Source organism: Papio anubis, chromosome X, assembly GCF_008728515.1.
Source record: "Papio anubis isolate 15944 chromosome X, Panubis1.0, whole genome shotgun sequence".
In the NCBI taxonomy this organism is placed as follows: Eukaryota; Metazoa; Chordata; class Mammalia; order Primates; family Cercopithecidae; genus Papio; species Papio anubis.
This window is the reverse complement of record NC_044996.1, coordinates 22,475,049-22,493,171: the sequence shown is the minus strand read 5'-3', so window position 1 is coordinate 22,493,171 and position 18,123 is coordinate 22,475,049. Positions and strand designations below refer to the sequence as shown.

The 18,123-nt window shown below is 38.0% G+C and overlaps 1 protein-coding gene across 4 annotated transcripts; it reads right to left on the bottom strand.

The window, feature by feature from the left end:
- Window positions 1-276: 276 nt before the first annotated feature.
- Window positions 277-16,644, bottom strand: RAP2C (RAP2C, member of RAS oncogene family). Of its 4 annotated transcripts, none has more exons than XR_002519502.2 (5): window positions 15,085-15,273; window positions 14,175-14,984; window positions 11,290-11,602; window positions 6,680-6,823; window positions 277-2,811 (listed from the first exon to the last, which is right to left on the bottom strand). XR_002519502.2 is itself a non-coding variant. In XM_021932682.2 (5 exons), exons 3-4 carry the CDS (start codon window positions 14,247-14,249, stop codon window positions 11,324-11,326), a joined length of 354 nt encoding a protein of 117 aa, XP_021788374.1. In that variant the 5' UTR covers window positions 14,250-14,335; window positions 14,457-14,984; window positions 15,085-15,273; the 3' UTR covers window positions 277-2,811; window positions 11,290-11,323. The 4 variants fall into 4 exon arrangements, 3 of the variants coding, with proteins under 3 accessions (XP_021788374.1, XP_009196525.1, XP_009196526.1); XM_021932682.2 differs by lacking the exon at window positions 6,680-6,823 and having other exon boundaries at window positions 14,175-14,335; window positions 14,457-14,984; XM_009198261.3 differs by lacking the exons at window positions 6,680-6,823; window positions 15,085-15,273 and adding an exon at window positions 16,534-16,644.
- Window positions 16,645-18,123: the final 1,479 nt, after the last annotated feature.

Genomic DNA, 18,123 nt, shown 5'->3' with positions numbered 1-18,123 from the left:
TTTTTAGCCATTGTCTATAATTTCTGACTTATTTACAAATTATCCAAATTGATTACATATTATATTTTAGGGCATATCATTCTCAGTTTTCCCCAAAAATATGCCAGAATGGTAATTAAGGAAACAGGCAAATGAATGTTTAACTTTGTTTAAACATGTACTGCAATACACATGATCATTTTGATAAAAAGCAATGACTTTCAGTTTTGAGAAAGATTTATAAGTTAGCAAATCCAGAACATGAAGCAATACACCAAAAAATTAAAGAAACCAACCTCAGTAATACAGATGTCTATTTTATTAAAAAAGTTACAAACAGGTGGACTGCAGGGTCGTCTTACAAAATGACAAGAATGAAATCTATTGGAAAAATTTTACTGTTACAAATCTTTATAGGTAATTGTTCAATGTTTGTACTTGTTATTTGAGATTTTACCTTTCACTGATAAAGTTACAGTACATTAGATCCATGATAATAGGTTACATTATTTTATTTGCAGAGCCCTACTGCAGTGATTTGAACAACTCCTAAACAGATGCCGTAGTAAAGACAAGACGTATATTGCATTTAATATTAATTTATTATCCTAATAAGCAACATGCAATCTATTGAGGAAGCTAAAATAACTTTTGGTCCCTTTTCTTAAAATGTGCTGGAGAAACCACCTTTAAAATCACTTTCCCCTGATTCCTGTGATTCTAAGTGAATTCAAGTCAAATTTGCTGCTGAGGTCAATGACAATGAACACTGTAATTGAGAAAGAGAGAGAGAGAGAAACAAGAACACAATCTATAGGAAAGAAACACTACAAAAAAATCAAAATCTCTAGAAAATTTAAATCATGATGAATTATTTGATTCCTTTAGAATTTCACAAAGCCACAAAGCTAATAACAATGATCCATGATCACTTAACCTACTTTTAAATGAGTGTTTGGTTTTAAGTTTGGTATTAAAGTGCAAACTTAAATTAAGTATTCATCTCAAGCAGTTCATAAATAAGGAACAATGTTTCAATTGCCTCTATCTTTACAATCTCACCATAAAATTCAAAATTTAAGAATAAGAGTTCACTTTGAGGGAATTTGCTCAGGAATCAAATGCAACACGATTTAAAAAAAGGAAATCAAAGTTTAATCAATTTCTACTCAATAATTAATGGTCATGCTGACCAATAAATCACATGAATGTAGATACCACTTTATTTGAACATCACACACAATATAAATTTAAAATTGCCACACCCTTTCATAAACCATCACTGCATATATTAGAGCTTTCCTTGACAAAGTTATTGAGCTATCATTATAGATCAAAAGTATAGTTTTGGTTTTGTTTTGTTTTATTTTATTTAGAAGCATGTTCAAATGACTAAAGCTGGGCTCCTAAAATCGAGAACTTTGGTGCAGTAGATGAGCTGCAGTTACTAACTTCTGCAAATGAAAAGCACACAACTAAAACCAAATAAAAACCCAACAATAAAATACTGTCAAACTTATACAATTTAAAAATCATTGCTAGAAAAAGCCCTCATTGTCACGATGTTAAAACTGAACCAAAATATTACTCTTCATAAGTTTCCTTTCTGATTCTATACCTGCGTTACTGTTAAAATGTTCAAGTATTCAGACAAAATGTGCTGATTAGGTAAACAACATGGAAGGCAATGGCTATTAGAAAGCACATTTGCAAAAATAAAAAATAGCCCAGAGACTTGGCGCTATTCTCCCTCCTGTTACACAGATTTTGTCTCTACTACGAACATGCTTCTTGAGAAATAACTAAAAAGCAATTGTGATAGTGCAAGAAAACTTTAACAAATATTGCTTTAAACTATTATTCAGAAAGACAACTATTAAGAACTAGAAAGTGTATATGATTTTATTTGAATTCAATTTTACATGTGCAGAAGTCTACTAGATGTCAATTACAAGCCTGATAGGCAAAGATGAGCTATCTCTGTTTAGGTATACAATTAATTTACCATGGATACAATATCCCTTTTCAAAGGCATTGCTAAATAGGTCATAACTAAATTTAGAACTTCACAGAAAGGAAAATGTTACTGCCGCAATTCAATGCTGTAAATGAGATTAACACATGTGAAAACCTAATGGAATTGAATGCTTAACTCTTCAACTAAATGCTCTACAGTCAATTTCAAATATCAATTGTAACTTTCAGAACATGTTAATTACAAAAAAAAAAACCAAACAAAACAAAACACACACATCACAAACTGCACTTGAAGAAAAGGGATATTCCATCCATACAGGTAAAATGTGATCTTTAGTTTCTTTTTACAACACTGCCACACGTAAACAAAGTCTCAAAGTATTAACCAATAATTTTAAAGGAGAAAGATTTTACAAATAGGATGAAGCACTGGTACGAGGTAATATACAGAAGTAACCATTTGTTTAAGGCTCAATTTTTTCTCCATTATAACTTTCTTTTAAAAGGCATTGAGTAGGTAATACTGAGTTTGAGTATTTAATAAATACAAGTCGAGAAACTGATTAAAGAAATCAATTAAAATATTAAAAATTAACCCTTGCATATTAGCCATCAATAAGAACTTAGAAAGCTATAAAAGGACTGATTGATAAAGAATAGATTTTAAACGTATGGTAAACGTGCTAAGCATTCCTGTTTAAGGTCGATGGATCTTGAAGGCCAAAGACCTTACACACTTAAATAGATGTATGGCAACATGCTGTAATAGAGACAGGTTTACCAAGGCTCAGTTCTGCAACCCAGGTTGTAAAGTTCTCCAAAGCAGCATCTGTGCAAATTTCCTCTGAGTTTTATCTGCAATTAAGATAAACATGTCATAAAAATGTAGAAATATATAGTTTAAAAAGAGAACACTGACAACAGATCTATATACACAGAGAAGTGGTAACAAAAAAAAAAAAAAAACACAGAAGTGATGCACTGGATATAATGTACTTTGTGTGTGCATGTGTGTAGCTATCCTAGCTTATTTTTATAATATTATTATGCCTTGTACTTGTATTATACTTATGCAATATTAAAAATGTCCTTACTGGTTTAAATGATCTTACAGTATAAAAGTTGTTGCAAATGCTGCTTCTACTTTGAACTTGATCACTTCACATTTTAACTGGAAATGGTATTGTTATCAAATGCATGTTAATTATGAGTTAATTGGCAGTATGTTAGACTTTTCCCAAATCTAGTTTTTTTAGAGATTAAAATGAGAAAATGTCATTCAGGCCGGGCACAGTGGTTCATGTCTGTAATTCCAGTACTCTGGGAGGCCAAGGTGGGAGGACTGCAGAAAGAAAAGAAAAGAAAAGAAAGAGAAAAAAGGAAGGAAGGAAGGAAAGAAGGAAGGAAGGAAGGAAGGAAGGAAGGAAGGAAGGAAGGAAGGAAGGAAGGAAGGAAGGAAGGAAAGAAGGAAGGAAGGAAGGAAGGAAAGAAGGGAGGGAGGGAGGGAGGAAGGGAATACAATTCAATCGAGGTCTAGATATTGAGCACCTACTAGGTGCCTAGGTTAGGTCAGATGCTAGGTGATAGCAGCAGTTCACATTTTCCACTGGGTCTTCCGTTTTTGGGGGACATCCTCCCAACCACAGGATCTTCTTTTATGACTGGAATTCCTCATTCCCTGCTCTTACAGCTCACAGATTTCTGCCCTTCCAGCTAATACTAGGGAAAAAAAAAATCTATCGTTCAGACAGACAGAGCGTCCTTCAATTGTGCTGAATCACCAAATAGCTTCTAGGGGAGTAGAGTTATGTTTGTTTTCGAACGCATGAGATAAAAAATGTTATCATAAAGCCAGAAACAAAAGTAGAACAGCAACTATGAAAGAATGCCAAGGGAAACCAGTTTATAATCATTTAAGGGCTCTACCAATGTTTATAAATGCATAATTTTAATTTCATTTGACAGCTACACTTGTATTAGTGTTCAAAGTGCCTGACATAGTGCTTTATTAGCAGCTATATCATAAAAATGATTATTATTAAAGGACATCACTCTGCTCATTATTGAAATTCTGCTACCTAAACACATTAGGAAAAAACAGAACAAAAATCTTCCTCTTTAGAAACTATTATAGAAACATTTTTCCAATTAAAAGACATTTTGCATTAAATTGTTAATTAGGACACCAGTTATTTAAGCTTGGGCATGTCCGGTTTCCTCATCATTGAAAAACGGATAAAAATACTTTCTTCACAGGGTTGCTGTAAATTTGTTTTCCTTTTCCAACTATGTTATAAATTTCTAGAAGACCAGGATTGTACTTTTGATATCTAGACTAAGGACCTTTATATTTTTTAGCCTAGCTGGAATTTCTATACCTACTTGAACACAACAGTATTTCATTACATATGCAGTATTCATAATGAATAAAAAGTATTCATTATGAATACTTTTTTGTAATTTAGACAAGACTTCCTTCAATTAGTTTGAATTAATGAATTTGCTATAAATTTTCATTTCCCTTTTTAAATCAAACAATTATAAAGATGTTGGGATTTTCAAAAATGATTATTTCTCTTAAATATTGAAGACCTGTTCAAGCATTCTCTAAAATCAAATTGAGAAAGTAGTTATTTCTAGCCAAAATATTAATAATCAAATCATTTTACTAACCATAATCTATATTGAATAAAACGTGATATATTGATCACCTCCCACCCTCTAAAAACCTGGGTAACATTTGGTCTATCCACATACACAGGATGACAATACTCCTGTGAAATCAAGAAATATAGATAAATCCTGAGTTAGGCTCAATAATATTAATATTAGGCATACCTTTAAGCAAACAAAGTATTAATACTAGCTACTTTTCAAGAGAGTAACAAATTATAATTATCTGCAGTAAAAAATCCTGAAGTAAAATGCTTGCATTAAACAAAAACAACAGTCTCTTTCAGATTAGAATTTCAAGTGCAAATGTTCTTGCTTCACAGTGACAGCAAAATTTTCAATATACTAACACTCTCACGTATGTAAAAATAAATCGCTGAAGGTTTAAAGGCAGCTGGTCAAATCAGTACTTTTTAACTTGCAGGATATCACATCCAAGCACGTTGCAAAGGTATAACTTGCGGCTTTCAAGACAGAACCCAAGTTATCCTCGACCTTGCTCTCAAGTTTCCAGCAAGACACGCAACAAATCTTAACTCTGGAAGCTTCTATTCAAACTCTTACTTGTTTGGTTCTACTTTTTTAGCTTTTTACTAATGCAATATTATAGGAAAGTACAAAACAAAACAAAAAACACACACTAATCCAAATCTTTTGCTCAGGAAATTATGAAATAAATAGGGTCTGTCAAGTGGGGTAAATTGGTATATGAGAGTACCAAACATAGAACAAAAAGGAATAAAGATCATTATTTATGTCAGCCTGAAGAAAAAAAGGGGATTTTTGATTCAAAACTAGCACATCATTTCACATGGCAGCAGAATGCCTGGTATGTTAACAAAGGCTCCTGAAAGGCTTAGCAGTTTATGAACGTCTTTTTAGCTTAACTGGACTTAACTTATCTAAATACAATGGTATTTACTAGCACTGTCTCTCTCTCTCTCTCTCTCTCTCTCACACACACACAAATATTAGCGTGTAATCATAATCACTTTTAATTTTTTTCTAGTTTTAGGCATATGATATTCTTGGGATTTAACCAAAATACTTTTTTTGAAAACGAATTTCCTTTCATGTTTAATTATCATTTTATATACAAGTTAAAAGTTAGTTGTATTAGCAAAACATCAGGCTGGAATTATAATTTTCATAAATCATTATTTTAATAATAATGTTAATCATCAAAAGTGCTATTTTAATAAATCATTAAATTATTTTAATAATAATTTTAATCTCAGAGACAGGATCTTGCTCTGTCATCCAGGTTGGAGTGCAGTAGTGCAATCATAGCTTACTGAAACCTGGAATTCCTGGGCTCAAGAGATCCTCCTACCCCAGCCTCTTGAACAGCTAGGACTACAGGCACACACCACCACACCCAGCTAATTTTTTTATTTTATTTTTTGTAGAGTCGGGGGTCTCATTGCATAGCCCAGGCTGGTCTTGAACTCCTGGCCTCAAGTGATTCTTCCACCTTGGCCTCCCAAAGTGCTGGGATGAGAGGTATGAGCCACTGCATCTGGCCTTAGGCTGGAATTCCTCTGATACAGGTTATGTTTTGTTAAATATCTTTTGTTTTGTTTCTCTATCCTAATGTGCATAGTACTCATGAAGCTTACTGGAGTTGGAGTGGGAGGACTAGGTCTTTAAACGTGTTCACTGTCACCCATTAAACACAGAGAGCAAAGGCGGAACCTATGGCATAGAATCCTTGAATGGAGATGGAATCACACATGAAGGAAAGCAAGCTCACAAAATGTTTATGTACTAGATCTAAAATCTCTGAATGTTTAAATTAATATGATGAGTTCAATTCTGAGATCTCAAATATTATAACCAAGTGCAGTGATAATAAACAGCAGTGTGAGCCCAATGATCCAATTCCAGTTGCTAGCTTTGAATTAGACCAGGTAAGTTAGTACACCCCTCAACTCTAAATTGCTTTTTCTGAAGTTGATATTCCTAAGATTGGCTAATCAAAAGAACTTGGGAGTATGTTTTTGATTGGATACGTTTTTCTAACAGCTGACAGGACTTAAGTTTTTCTTACTGATACTATCTTCTGAATTGTAGAATTCTGCTGAGAAGTAATCCCACGGGGACAATCTTTTCTGTAGTATGGCTAGAACACTTCCTTGGTGGCAATTCTCCAACTCCATGATGCAATTTTTGTTACTTCTACCGATGGTTCATTCTAAGCCAGAGAGGTAATGGAGTAAAACTCAATGGCTCATATGCATTTTATTCTGCAATAAAAGCCTAATCTTGAGGTTAAAAGGAAGCAAGTAAAGAGGGAACAGATATACAAAGAGTCATTCTAATCACCACACACCTCCAGATCTACAGCAGGTCTAACTAGGCACCTGTCCACTCTCAAGTCTCAAACCATGAACCAACCCTACGAATTCAGTGAAGGTCTGGGAGAATTAGGGGTAGCAGAAAGGGCAAGGTGGCTTTGTTTTTCCCTTTTACCCAAGGTTCGCTGAGGGCCTTTATGGTACATACCACCCCCAAAGCATGCTTCTTCCTCCATTCAACTCCTCTGCTCCACTTTGACTCACCATGTGAACTGGATGACAGATGAGCATTTTAAATAAGCCATTTTCCCCATTCAAAGTGATATGCAAATAGAGCAGTGGGAAAAAAAGAAGTATCTAACAAAACTATAACTTCTACAACAGAATTCCACCCCAGTGTTTTACAGATATTATTAATATTTACCTTGTATAGGAAATTATAAGTACATGATGTGATTTGAGGATTTTTCTCCTCACATTTGCTAAAGCCCCAGCATACCATAAAAAATTAAAAACTAAAATTAAAAGCTAAAAAAATTAAAAACCATTCTGATTCTACTTTTTTTATTTTAAAAAAACATGAAAATGTTAATCAATTCCACTGTATTTAGGAATAGTAAGTCTAGCTAGACTAAAATGATGTTCAAATATGGTTTAGCGTTTCAGTAGCCTTTGTTAGCATCTCAGGCATTCTGCTGCCATGTAAAATGATGTGCTAGTCTTGAACCGAGAACCCCCTTTTTCTTCAGGCTGAAATACATAATGAACTGGGGCTAACATAAATAGTGATCTTTGTCCTTTCAGTTTGCTTCCCTGTGTTTGGTACTCTTATGCACCATTTACTCTAGTTGGGAGGACCTGTTCCATAGTATACTGAGAAAAATGGTATAAAATCTTACAGGAGACCTTCAAGCCACAGTGAATAACACCCTTTGCCCCCATTTTCTTTCTTTATCACTTTCATCAATACTGGACTGACATAAAGGAATCCTTGAAAAATCATCTTTAAAACATTCTATTTGCCAAAAGGATATATCAAGCTGTCACATTTAAGAGACATCTTTACTGCACTTCCCCCCTTCCTATTAGGGAATCAACAGAATATTTCAGGATATGATTATGCTCCTTCTTGGCATTCTTTCTGTTTGAAAGTCAACACTGACACCCCCCACCCCCACCACCAATCCCCTCAAGTCCTACCCATCTTCAAAGCCTGATTCAAATGCTATTGCTCCCAATATCGCTAACTCAGTGGCTCTTAACTAAGGGCAATTTTTGTCCCAAGGGGGCATCTGGCAATTTCTGGAGATATTCTTGTCATAATGGGGGATTAGGAAGATGCTACTCTCATCTAGTGGGTAAAAGCTAGGGATGCTGCTAAACATCTGACAATGCACGGGACAGCCCCAAACAGCAAAGATCCCAGAATGTTAAGAAACTCTGTTCTAATTGGTTGTGATCTCCCGTTTCCCTGAACTCCCACAGGACAGTGATTTACTTCTTTTATAGTATTACGAGATTATTAACAAAACATTGATCTTTCTCCACAAAAAGATACCAAAACAGTGAACTGCCAATAATTTATACTAGCACAGAAGAGCTATGACATAGTGAATGAAACCAGAACAGGGAGACAATGCTGACCTGAGTTTCCATTATACTGCTGCCATACAGCAAAAGAAGTCCCTTCAAAGCACTTGATCGTACGCTCCTCAGATCAGTAAAGAAATCAGGATGATGGCAGTGTATAAGGAATCTGGTTATGCTTCCAAACTTACACTAAAATTACTAATGGGAGGGTAAAAGGTGAGGAAACAATCCTGGGAGCCATGCAGATAAACAGGTGTTAGGGAAGAGACTGGTGACCCAAATTGAAAGGTGTTAAGACATAAATGTGAGGAATTATCAGAAGCAATTCTTAGAGCATTAATAAATTTTCCCTCTCAGTTAAAAAACAACCAATTAACAACAGTAACAGTGTTTCTGATTTACATCCTATTATTTCTAACTTGGACAAGGTACTCTTCTAAATATTAGGGACAAACATTTCTCAAATCACCTTTACCTGTCAAAATTTGATATTCAATTTAGATCTGGGTCTAACAGATTTCAAAGCTCCATGACTCAAGCTATAGTATTCAAAATCCACCATCTATTTTCTTTTCTTTTCAGGTAAATGGTGAACAAGGACAACCACAAATTTTACTAGCCTCAGATTAGAGATTCCCATACATGGGAATCAGTTCAATTTTATTTGATGTCAGAAAAAAAAAAGACAACAACCTTGCATATAGTGCACTTTGTTCTAAAAGATCTTGGTCAGGGAGTTCCCCTTAGTATTTTTAGAAATTCAGCTTATTGGATATTTTATTTAAAGGCTAACATCTTCATTTATATATTCTGCTTACAAAAACAAGCAAAAACCTACACACTATAAAAAACCCACTACTATAAAAATGAATAATTATAGGTATTAATAATAATTTCCATTTTTAGTATGTTAATTAACCAAAAATATATAGTTGGCTTGAGATACTAAAAAAAAATCTATGTACTCATTCCTGTAGGTAACCAAATAGGTTAAATATAATTCAGATCACAAAAAGTTACCAAATGAAATAAACTCAGAAATGATTCAGAAGAAAAGAGGTTCAAAAATAGTTTTAGAAATTATTCACCTGCCAATCTGGCTGAGACAGCTGGCTCTTGACATGTGTGAGACCAATTTTATTCAGTTAACCTCCTATAGCTGTCTACACTAATGATGGAAGGAAAACTGAGAACATTTCGTGGGAGTTGATTAATTTTTAAAAAGATGATAAAACTAACACAAAATGTGTATGGACACTTACATCATCTGCCCAGTAAGTGTCAGATAGAAAAATAGAGCAAAACAGTAAAGATGCAATCACCACACAGAACTTGTTCAAATGTGAAGCTGGCTTACAATTTAAGGAGAGCGATTACAGCAGCAAGAATATGGGACTTGATCCATAAGCCTCTCTCCTCCTCAAAAGACTATAATGCAAGTGCGATGCTATCAACCAAACATCAGCTGGACTATGGTCTGAAAAGTGACTTTATAAAATAATAGATGTAGCTAGACATAAGAAAATAAATGAGTTTTCACCATATTCTGGTATGCGAAAGGCTGATGAGTAAAAGCATTTTAAATAAAGCATTGTTGTCATCCTTCATTTTTAAAGATGACATTATCTGACAGGAGACCTTGTCTGAAAAGATAAATTAGGGACCGTTAGTCTTTTCTCCAGGGAGCATACACAAAGCCAGACCCTTGATTAGGAATCATTGCTCCAATCTGAAATGCCTGTTGCCATTTGCAACACTGCCTCCTAGACTCGAGGTCAGCCTTGGCTCAGGAAGATCAATTTCATTCCTGATACTGCCAGACTAGTCTGGCATTTGCTGCGGTTTCTCAGTCATTCACAATATTGGCTGTTCTATCTTATCATCTAAGTGTTACTGTCTAAGTGAGACTATTTGCTCAATTACAATCTAGACTAAAAGATCATGACATGAATAATCTTGTTTTAAATGCTTCGTAGGTTTTACATAACCTTACTTTTAAAAAAAGTATGAGTTTAAAAAAAAACTCATTCATTTAAAAAACTTGTAAGTTATTTAACTCAGTGAAAGGCCTGAAGGTTTGTTACTGTTCCTATTAATCTCATAATTTATTAAACTGAATAAATTTTTTTTAATGCATGAAACCGTTCCTTCTAACACATCACAGATAATTCAACCAGATTATCATTTGGACTGTATATTTATAATGAAGTCAGGGTACACTGTGGCACTACAATTTGTTATTATCAGAGGTCACGTAAGTCCCTCAAGTGTTAGGTACAAATGAATTTGATTAAATAATTGTACTGTTAATCAAGCACTTGGTGATTAGTAAACTAGTGATTTTAATTGCAGCAATTTGCTTGCTCAGGACATAAAAACATAAAAGTATAGAAAATACCACAAAACTTCTGAAATTATTACTGAGTGCTCTCCTGTGCATTTTGGATGCTAAATCAGAAGAACAGGGAAAAAGTGTGTTATGGTTTAACTCAACCCAAAGAAATGTTACCAATAAAGCAGAGAAGGAAGAACAATAACTCACTTAAAATCTTGGTGATGGGAATATAAGCAATTTTTTACCTACGCTTTGCTTATCTGCATTTAAAAAAATTTTCTTCATTGAATGTTGACTATTTTGTGTGATGGAAAATGTTATTTTAAAAATAAAGAAATTTAAGACAGTGCCATGTGTATTAACACCAACCAGCTTTTTGTTATACTTGATCAAAAAACAAAACACTACCTGATTCACACAGTTCCATCAAAAACTAACCTGCTCGGTATGGCCATGATTGAGGTTATCTTTTTTACTGGACGACGCAAGTTGTACAACACTGATCTTGCTTCTCGGGCAGGGATGAATAGTTCATTTGCCTGACGATCTCAGCAAAAAGTTCATCCACCATTGATTTACTTTTTGCCGATGTCTCCATGAAAGGACAGCCCCATTCTTGAGCCAGAGCTCTGCCTTCTGAAGACATAACCTCTCTTTCTGGTTCCAGATCCACTTTATTTCCTACTAGGATTAGTGGGACTTTTTCATATCTCTTCACTCTGACAATTTGATCTCTCATTGGCTTGATATCCTATTCAAGCAATCACAAAGAGAAAGAAAAACATTATGGTGTTTGTACAACCATAACAGAAATATTACAGTATTACAAAAAGTCATACCTCAGTGAGTATACAAAGCTGAATCCAAAATGAAATCACACCTAAACAGACAAAACGTCACCATTTTGTCCACAGGAGTAAGAACTAGATAATTTTCACAGACCCTACCTGCTGGGTTTGTCAGGAATATAAAACATGGGTTGCACACTAACCTTGACTCATATAATCATTTTTACCCACCCCCAGTCTATACTGATTTAAAAAGCAAGTTTCCAAATGATTAATCCATTCGTACATAAGGATGTTTGGCCATCTCCCTAAACCTGCCTGCCTGTCATCACTCCTTGTAACACCTGTTATCCTAGCACAGGATTGCAGCATCTATGCATTCCTAGCCATGTAGCAAGAGGGCTTGAGTGAAAGTGTTTTAAGTGGGAACAAAAACCACTCTGTAATGCCTAGAAGAAAAGCGTTACAACCAGATGGATACACTTAAATGTTTTATTTTAAACTGAATGGTATGCATTTATTCCAGTAAAATCAAACACCTTAAAATACACTTAAATTCGCTAGAAACTACTGTAACAGTTAGTAACTCCTGGGGAAGGACAGTGCAAGGGGAGTCTGGGTGGGAAGAAGACAGTTTTGGGTTTTTTTTTTGTTTGTTTTCTTTCTTTCTTTCTTTCTTTTGCCTGTGTTTGTTTTTACTGCTTGATTGTTCTCCCATGCGTATTACTTTTTCCAAGTAGTTACAACGAATTACAAAACATAAGAGCGTTAGCAATCCTCCAGTAGCATCAATTTTGGGAGGTGGGAGTAAGTATTGATTTAAGACAATATTATAGATTTAATTATAAAAATCACCATTTTTTGTAATATTTCATAATTTTAAAAGTTTGCCTTAAATAGAAAATGTATGTTTAATTGGAAGTCACAGTAAGCACAGAATATTCACATGTGGGTCTACGGGAAAGCAAGGGACTGTGAAAATCTATAAAAATATAGTTATTTGATATTTACATCAATTTGGTTTGATCATGTATCAACTCAGTCTTCTAGGTTACGCTTATTTCCCGTTGTCTTTATGGAAACATAAATTCAGCTGAAAATCCAAACTTATGGCATTTGGGCTCAAAGGAGTTTACATCTCCACTGAAATAATGGCACAGTTTTTCACTCCCAATTCATGTCTACAACAGAAATGGATATAACAGAAATCTTATGAAACACCCTTCAAAAGACTCTCAGCCTCCAGAGAGTAAGCTGATAGAATAACAAATCTCCTGAGGATCCTTTAGGGAAAAAAATGCCTGTCAGACAGCACCTTCAGTACTTTGGTACTTTCTGGGGGAAAATGCTTTTATGATACTATTGTTTGGGAATTTACACCCACATAAAGTGAATTTAGTTTGGTCTCAATAGCTTTGATTTATTTCCCCAGAATTTATCATCTTAAAAAAAAAATCTCTGAAGTTGTTCTATCAGGTTACTGGGAAAGTTCACTATAGTACTTTAATTTAAAATACTAAAGAAGTGGAATTAGCACATTGTATTGGATAAAGCACTTAAGGTCTCTTAAGTAAGCTACATTAAGCGCATACCTTTAAATGCAGAAAAAATATATCCATTTCCTAAATCAATGGAGGTCAATATAATGGGTCAATATGAGGTTATTTATTTTCAAGGAATAAATAGAAACATACATCGCATCTCCTAAAATAACGTTAAACCTTCAGTCTGTTTCCCAGTGAAGGACAAGACAGATTTTCTAAGAGATTGGACCACATCCAGTTTGGCCACCCAGCCAGAGTAAGAAATCTGCACTTGTTCAGTGTTCCCAGACCCACGTATTTTCTGTAAATACAGGCAGTTACCAGAAACAATTTGGATCAACTACAGAAAAGGAGTCATCCCTGATTTTTGTTGGTTATTAATTCTAGGTACTAGTCTTTTCTATTAGTAACTTTCCTTCCTACTACACGCCCCAAGTAATTAAGTAAAATGCCTAGAAGGCAGGTCTTGAGTTCTTCATTTTGCAACACTAAGATTTATGAATCTAGTTGAGAAACTTGAGAGAGAAGGGGAGGGCGACGGGAGGGGGTGTTGCGGGGTGGGAGGGGAAGGTGTGGGTGGGACAGACAGGACTTATCTGTGCAACAGATAATCGGCTCCAAATAATTTTTTCCAAGTGCTCTATTTACCCGAGATTATTCGTTAGATGTTTTGTTGAGTGAGTTAATCAATACTTGTTGAATTGAGCAAGCAACTTCAGAAGGTTATATTCCAGGCGAAATATACACAGACATTTTTTTCACTCTTCTTTCACTTAAAAATAGCTTTAAAATATTTGTTGACGCTTGTTACTTGACTACGCTCTATAGAAACAACCCGATAGTCTTCCATGCCTGGAGTAACCTCAAAAATGCGTCATGCCTAACTTTCAAAAGCAAAACACAGTCATTAATGCACGTTTCAAGCAACCCAGAAGTCGATGTCGGATTACCACACCCCCTTCTAACAAATTACGAGACTTGGTTTGGTTACCTGAAAAGACTGTTGATTAACCAGGCTATAAACCAGGATGAAACCCTGGCCGTTTTTGATGTAGAGATCTCTCATGGAGGCAAACTGCTCAGTTCCTGCGGTGTCCAGAATTTCCAGCACGGAGGGGGAAGAGTCCACTTCGATCTCTTTGCGGTAGAAATCTTCAATGGTGGGGTCATATTTCTCAATGAAAGTCCCAGTGACAAACTGCACAGTAAGGGCAGATTTGCCAACCCCTCCGCTCCCTAACACCACTACCTTGTATTCCCTCATGAGTCTCACCTTCACCAACTCCTACCAGAGGGGGGGAAAGATCACCCCGCTAGCTGTGGCGCGGCTAGACTAGGCGGAAGGTGGGCGGAAATCTGCGAACTGGGGAGGAGAGTGCAGAGGAGCAGAGGGCCCAACCGGGGAAGAAGAGGAAGTTACAGGAGGGGGAGGGGAAAGAGCGTAGAGTCAGGGAGGGTGGGGAAGGGATGGTAATGCCCTTCCTATAGGAACTGCAGCCCGAGCAGGGGGCGTGGGGAGGAGGGCGAGTCTGGGAAAAGCCCGGCTAGGGTGGCGAGGAGGCGCGTGCCCCCGGGAAGGAAAGGGTGGGGGCCGCGACGAGGGGACCCCGCGGCGAGGCGGACGTCAGAGTAGCCCGCAGCCCGGGGCTGCCCGCAACCCTCCCCCGCCCTTCACACAAAGGGGCCCGGGGACCCCGCTTCCAGCTCGCGCAGCCCAGCCGGCCCAGGCCTGCGGGCTCCGTTCCAGTTACTGCTGCCCGGGCGGGTTTCTGGGCCCCGGCTCCCGCGGGGGTCGTCCGGCCTGTGAAGGGGAGAAGGATGCATATTACCCGGCTGACCCCCGCCCCGAACCTGCGGCGCCGGCCGCCGGCTCCCACCCGGATCAGGCTACCGCCGCTTACCCCGCCGTCCGCACCCGCCCGGCCGCCGGGGAGGCTCTGTCAGGCCAAGGCCATGGCCACCCGCTGGCTCCTCTGTCTCTCCGCTGCCCCAGCGCTGCTGCTCGCGGCGGGGAAAGGGGCGGGGGCCGTCCGGCGGCGGCCGCAGGGACTCCAGGCGGCCGGACGGCTCCGTTTGCCCGCCCCCCCCCCACCCGCCGGACAGCACACACCCGGAAGGGTTTCCCTGACACACTGGCTGAGGTGCCCCAGTTCCCCGAGACTGGACGGGATCACTTCCGGTGGGGAAAGTCCCACCTCTTCGGGGCGAGCCGGGTGGCTCTGGGGCCGCGCCCTGCTGAGCGAGCGCGCCGGCCAGGGACGGTTTCGGGTCCGGACTCCGGCCTCGGGAACAGGCCTCTGGGAACCTGCGGCGTCAGTCCTTACTCGCCCGCGGCTGCCGCGGATGCCGCGGACCATCCCACCCCCAAACCCGTAGAAGCGCCTCCGCCCCGCAGCCTCCAGCCGCCCGGCTCTAGGACTTGAGCCGCTCCCTGGCCGGTGCGGGACTGCGGGCTAATAATCTAGCGACCGGGAGAACGCCAAACATCCCTGGACTAGAAGTTACAGGGGTAATCAAACAGCCCAGAAAGTTTATTCTCCTTGCTGGTATTCCTTCCACTTGCTATTTTGCTGAGAGATGCATGCAAACTACCCTTAGACTTCGGACGCAGTGCGTTTTACTTAGCCGTGCCTGACAAACACACACAGTACTTTTACCGTGTGGTAGACCCGCCTTGACTTTAACAGCGAATACTAAAGTCACTTTAAAAAAAATCACAAGACTCGAAAACAGCAGCATTAGAAGTAGACTTTATGGTACTCTGCTCAGCTATGTTCTCATTTGATTCCAACCACTACACGGCAGAAAAGGTAACCAATATTCAGGAAAGATTTGATTGGAAACGGTTTAGACCTAAAGAGTAATTTATTTTAATCGTTGATTATCTGTATGTATAACAATTTGCTTGGCTGGCTCTTACATGCTGAAGTTTTGTTTGAAAGGCCATCCTTTGTAGTCTTTGAAATTCAAAAGCAAGTAGTAACTCTGGTGTTAGATTCTAAGTTTCTATTTTTAGATAAAATTGTTACTTCCGACTATATTTCCCTTTGCTAGCTTTCTATTTGTAAACTTTGTGTCGAATCCACAGATCCCCAGGGCCAGGAGTCTAGGCTGTATTTTAGGTATGTCACTTTCTTTTCAGTTCAAGCATGTACCCAGAAACCTGCGAGACTCGGTGGCCAGCCTAGCAAAAATGACTCCAAATTCCCTTACTTGCAAGCCCTAAATGGTCAAACTCTATAAAAAGAGATTTATTACTCAGCCTAAATTGTTAAACATTAGAACACAGACGAATCACAGTAGTGTGAGGTCCCACTGTCCCTCCCTGAGTATTCCCCAATGTCACTTACAGTCTTCAAAGGAGAGTTTAGTTCAGTTTCTCCTTGACCTCAGGCCGGTGCTATCTCTCCAGCGAAGTTCCCAGCTCTGGCTCCAGCTGGCCTGGGCCCTGTCTCATATCAGAGGCACTGCCCTCTGCTGGAAGAAGTTTGGTCTGTGAGTTATGAGTTTCCCCACAGGTCACTGCTCCTTTCACACGTGCTGTTGCCTGATTTGGAGCTCTGCTGCTCATCTCCCTGTCTAGCTGTCTCCAGACTGTCTGGTGGGATTCACAGCCCTCCACCAGCGTGCTTGTAACTGAGTCTGGAAATTCCTTTTCTGATCCAGCCAGTGTTGAGCAATCGTGGCAAGTCTTTGCTCTATTACTAAACTGTCAAAACAAGGAGTTCTTTTTCAGGTCATCCCACCTGTTGGCAATCCTAATATCTCTGAATGTGTTGGTCATGCTTAGGAGAGAGCTCTTTGTTTCTCCACGCAGTGAAACATACTCCTCCCCTCAGTACAGCGTCCTGTGGGGTCACTCTCGTCAACTACAGTGGACAAATATCACACTCAGTCTAAAGATCCTTCTAAACTTTCTTAGGAAGGGTATTTATTACAGCATTGATTAGGAAATCAAACAATTGGGAGAAGCTTAAATGTCCTTCAGCAGGTGATTTTTAAAAGTTTATAGCTCTCTATATCTAATATCTATCATCTATCTATCTATCTACCAACCTACCTACCTGCAGGATATTATGCAGCTACTTTAAAAGAGAAAAGTAGATTTGTAAGTGCTTGTATAAAAAGATGGCCAAGGTATACTGTAGGGCTGAAAAAGCAAGATACTGAACAAATGTCTAGTTGCTACTGTTTATGTAAAACGCGGGTGTGTAATAATTACATAGCCATTCAAATCTGAAACAAAGTAATTATGGGTGAGGGCTATTATGAAATAGCTTTTATTTCTCCATATTATTTTAATTTATAAACAATAATCAGGGGAAAAAGGAAGTAAATATAACTTTATAATATTTTTAAAGGAGGAACAAAAGAAAGTTGTTGATCTAAAAATCCTGTCTAGAGGTCAGTGGACAGGTCTGCCCAATTTAAACAAATTCCCTACCCCTGCCTGCCCTACCCAAACATCTCTATACTTAGAAAAGTATTTTCACATACATTATCTCATTAGACTCCAGTTGTTTTCAGTGTACTCTCATTAAGCAATGAGGGTATAAAGAGCAACTAGAAGAGTGTGGCCTGCCAGTTGAGACCTAGGGCTCTGAAATGAGACAGAAGTACATTAAAATTGCCCCTCCCCCACATTCTAGCTCTGTGTCTCCAAGCGAGTGATTTCACTTGTCTGAGCCTCTAACTCCTCACCTGTAAAAAGGAGATAAGAAGTTAATGTGAAAATGGGGCTTAGCATAGTCCCTTGCACATTATAAAGCCTCAATAAATGCTATTTGGTTTTTATTTAAAAGATTTAATGAAGTGTTAATTTTTTAAAAATAGCAAACATGGGGGGAACAAAATTTTAAAAGCTCAAATATCTGCAAGTGGCACGAAAATAATAATTCAGTTACTCTTCACAAAGGTATTTATTGTTAGAAGCTTCTTAT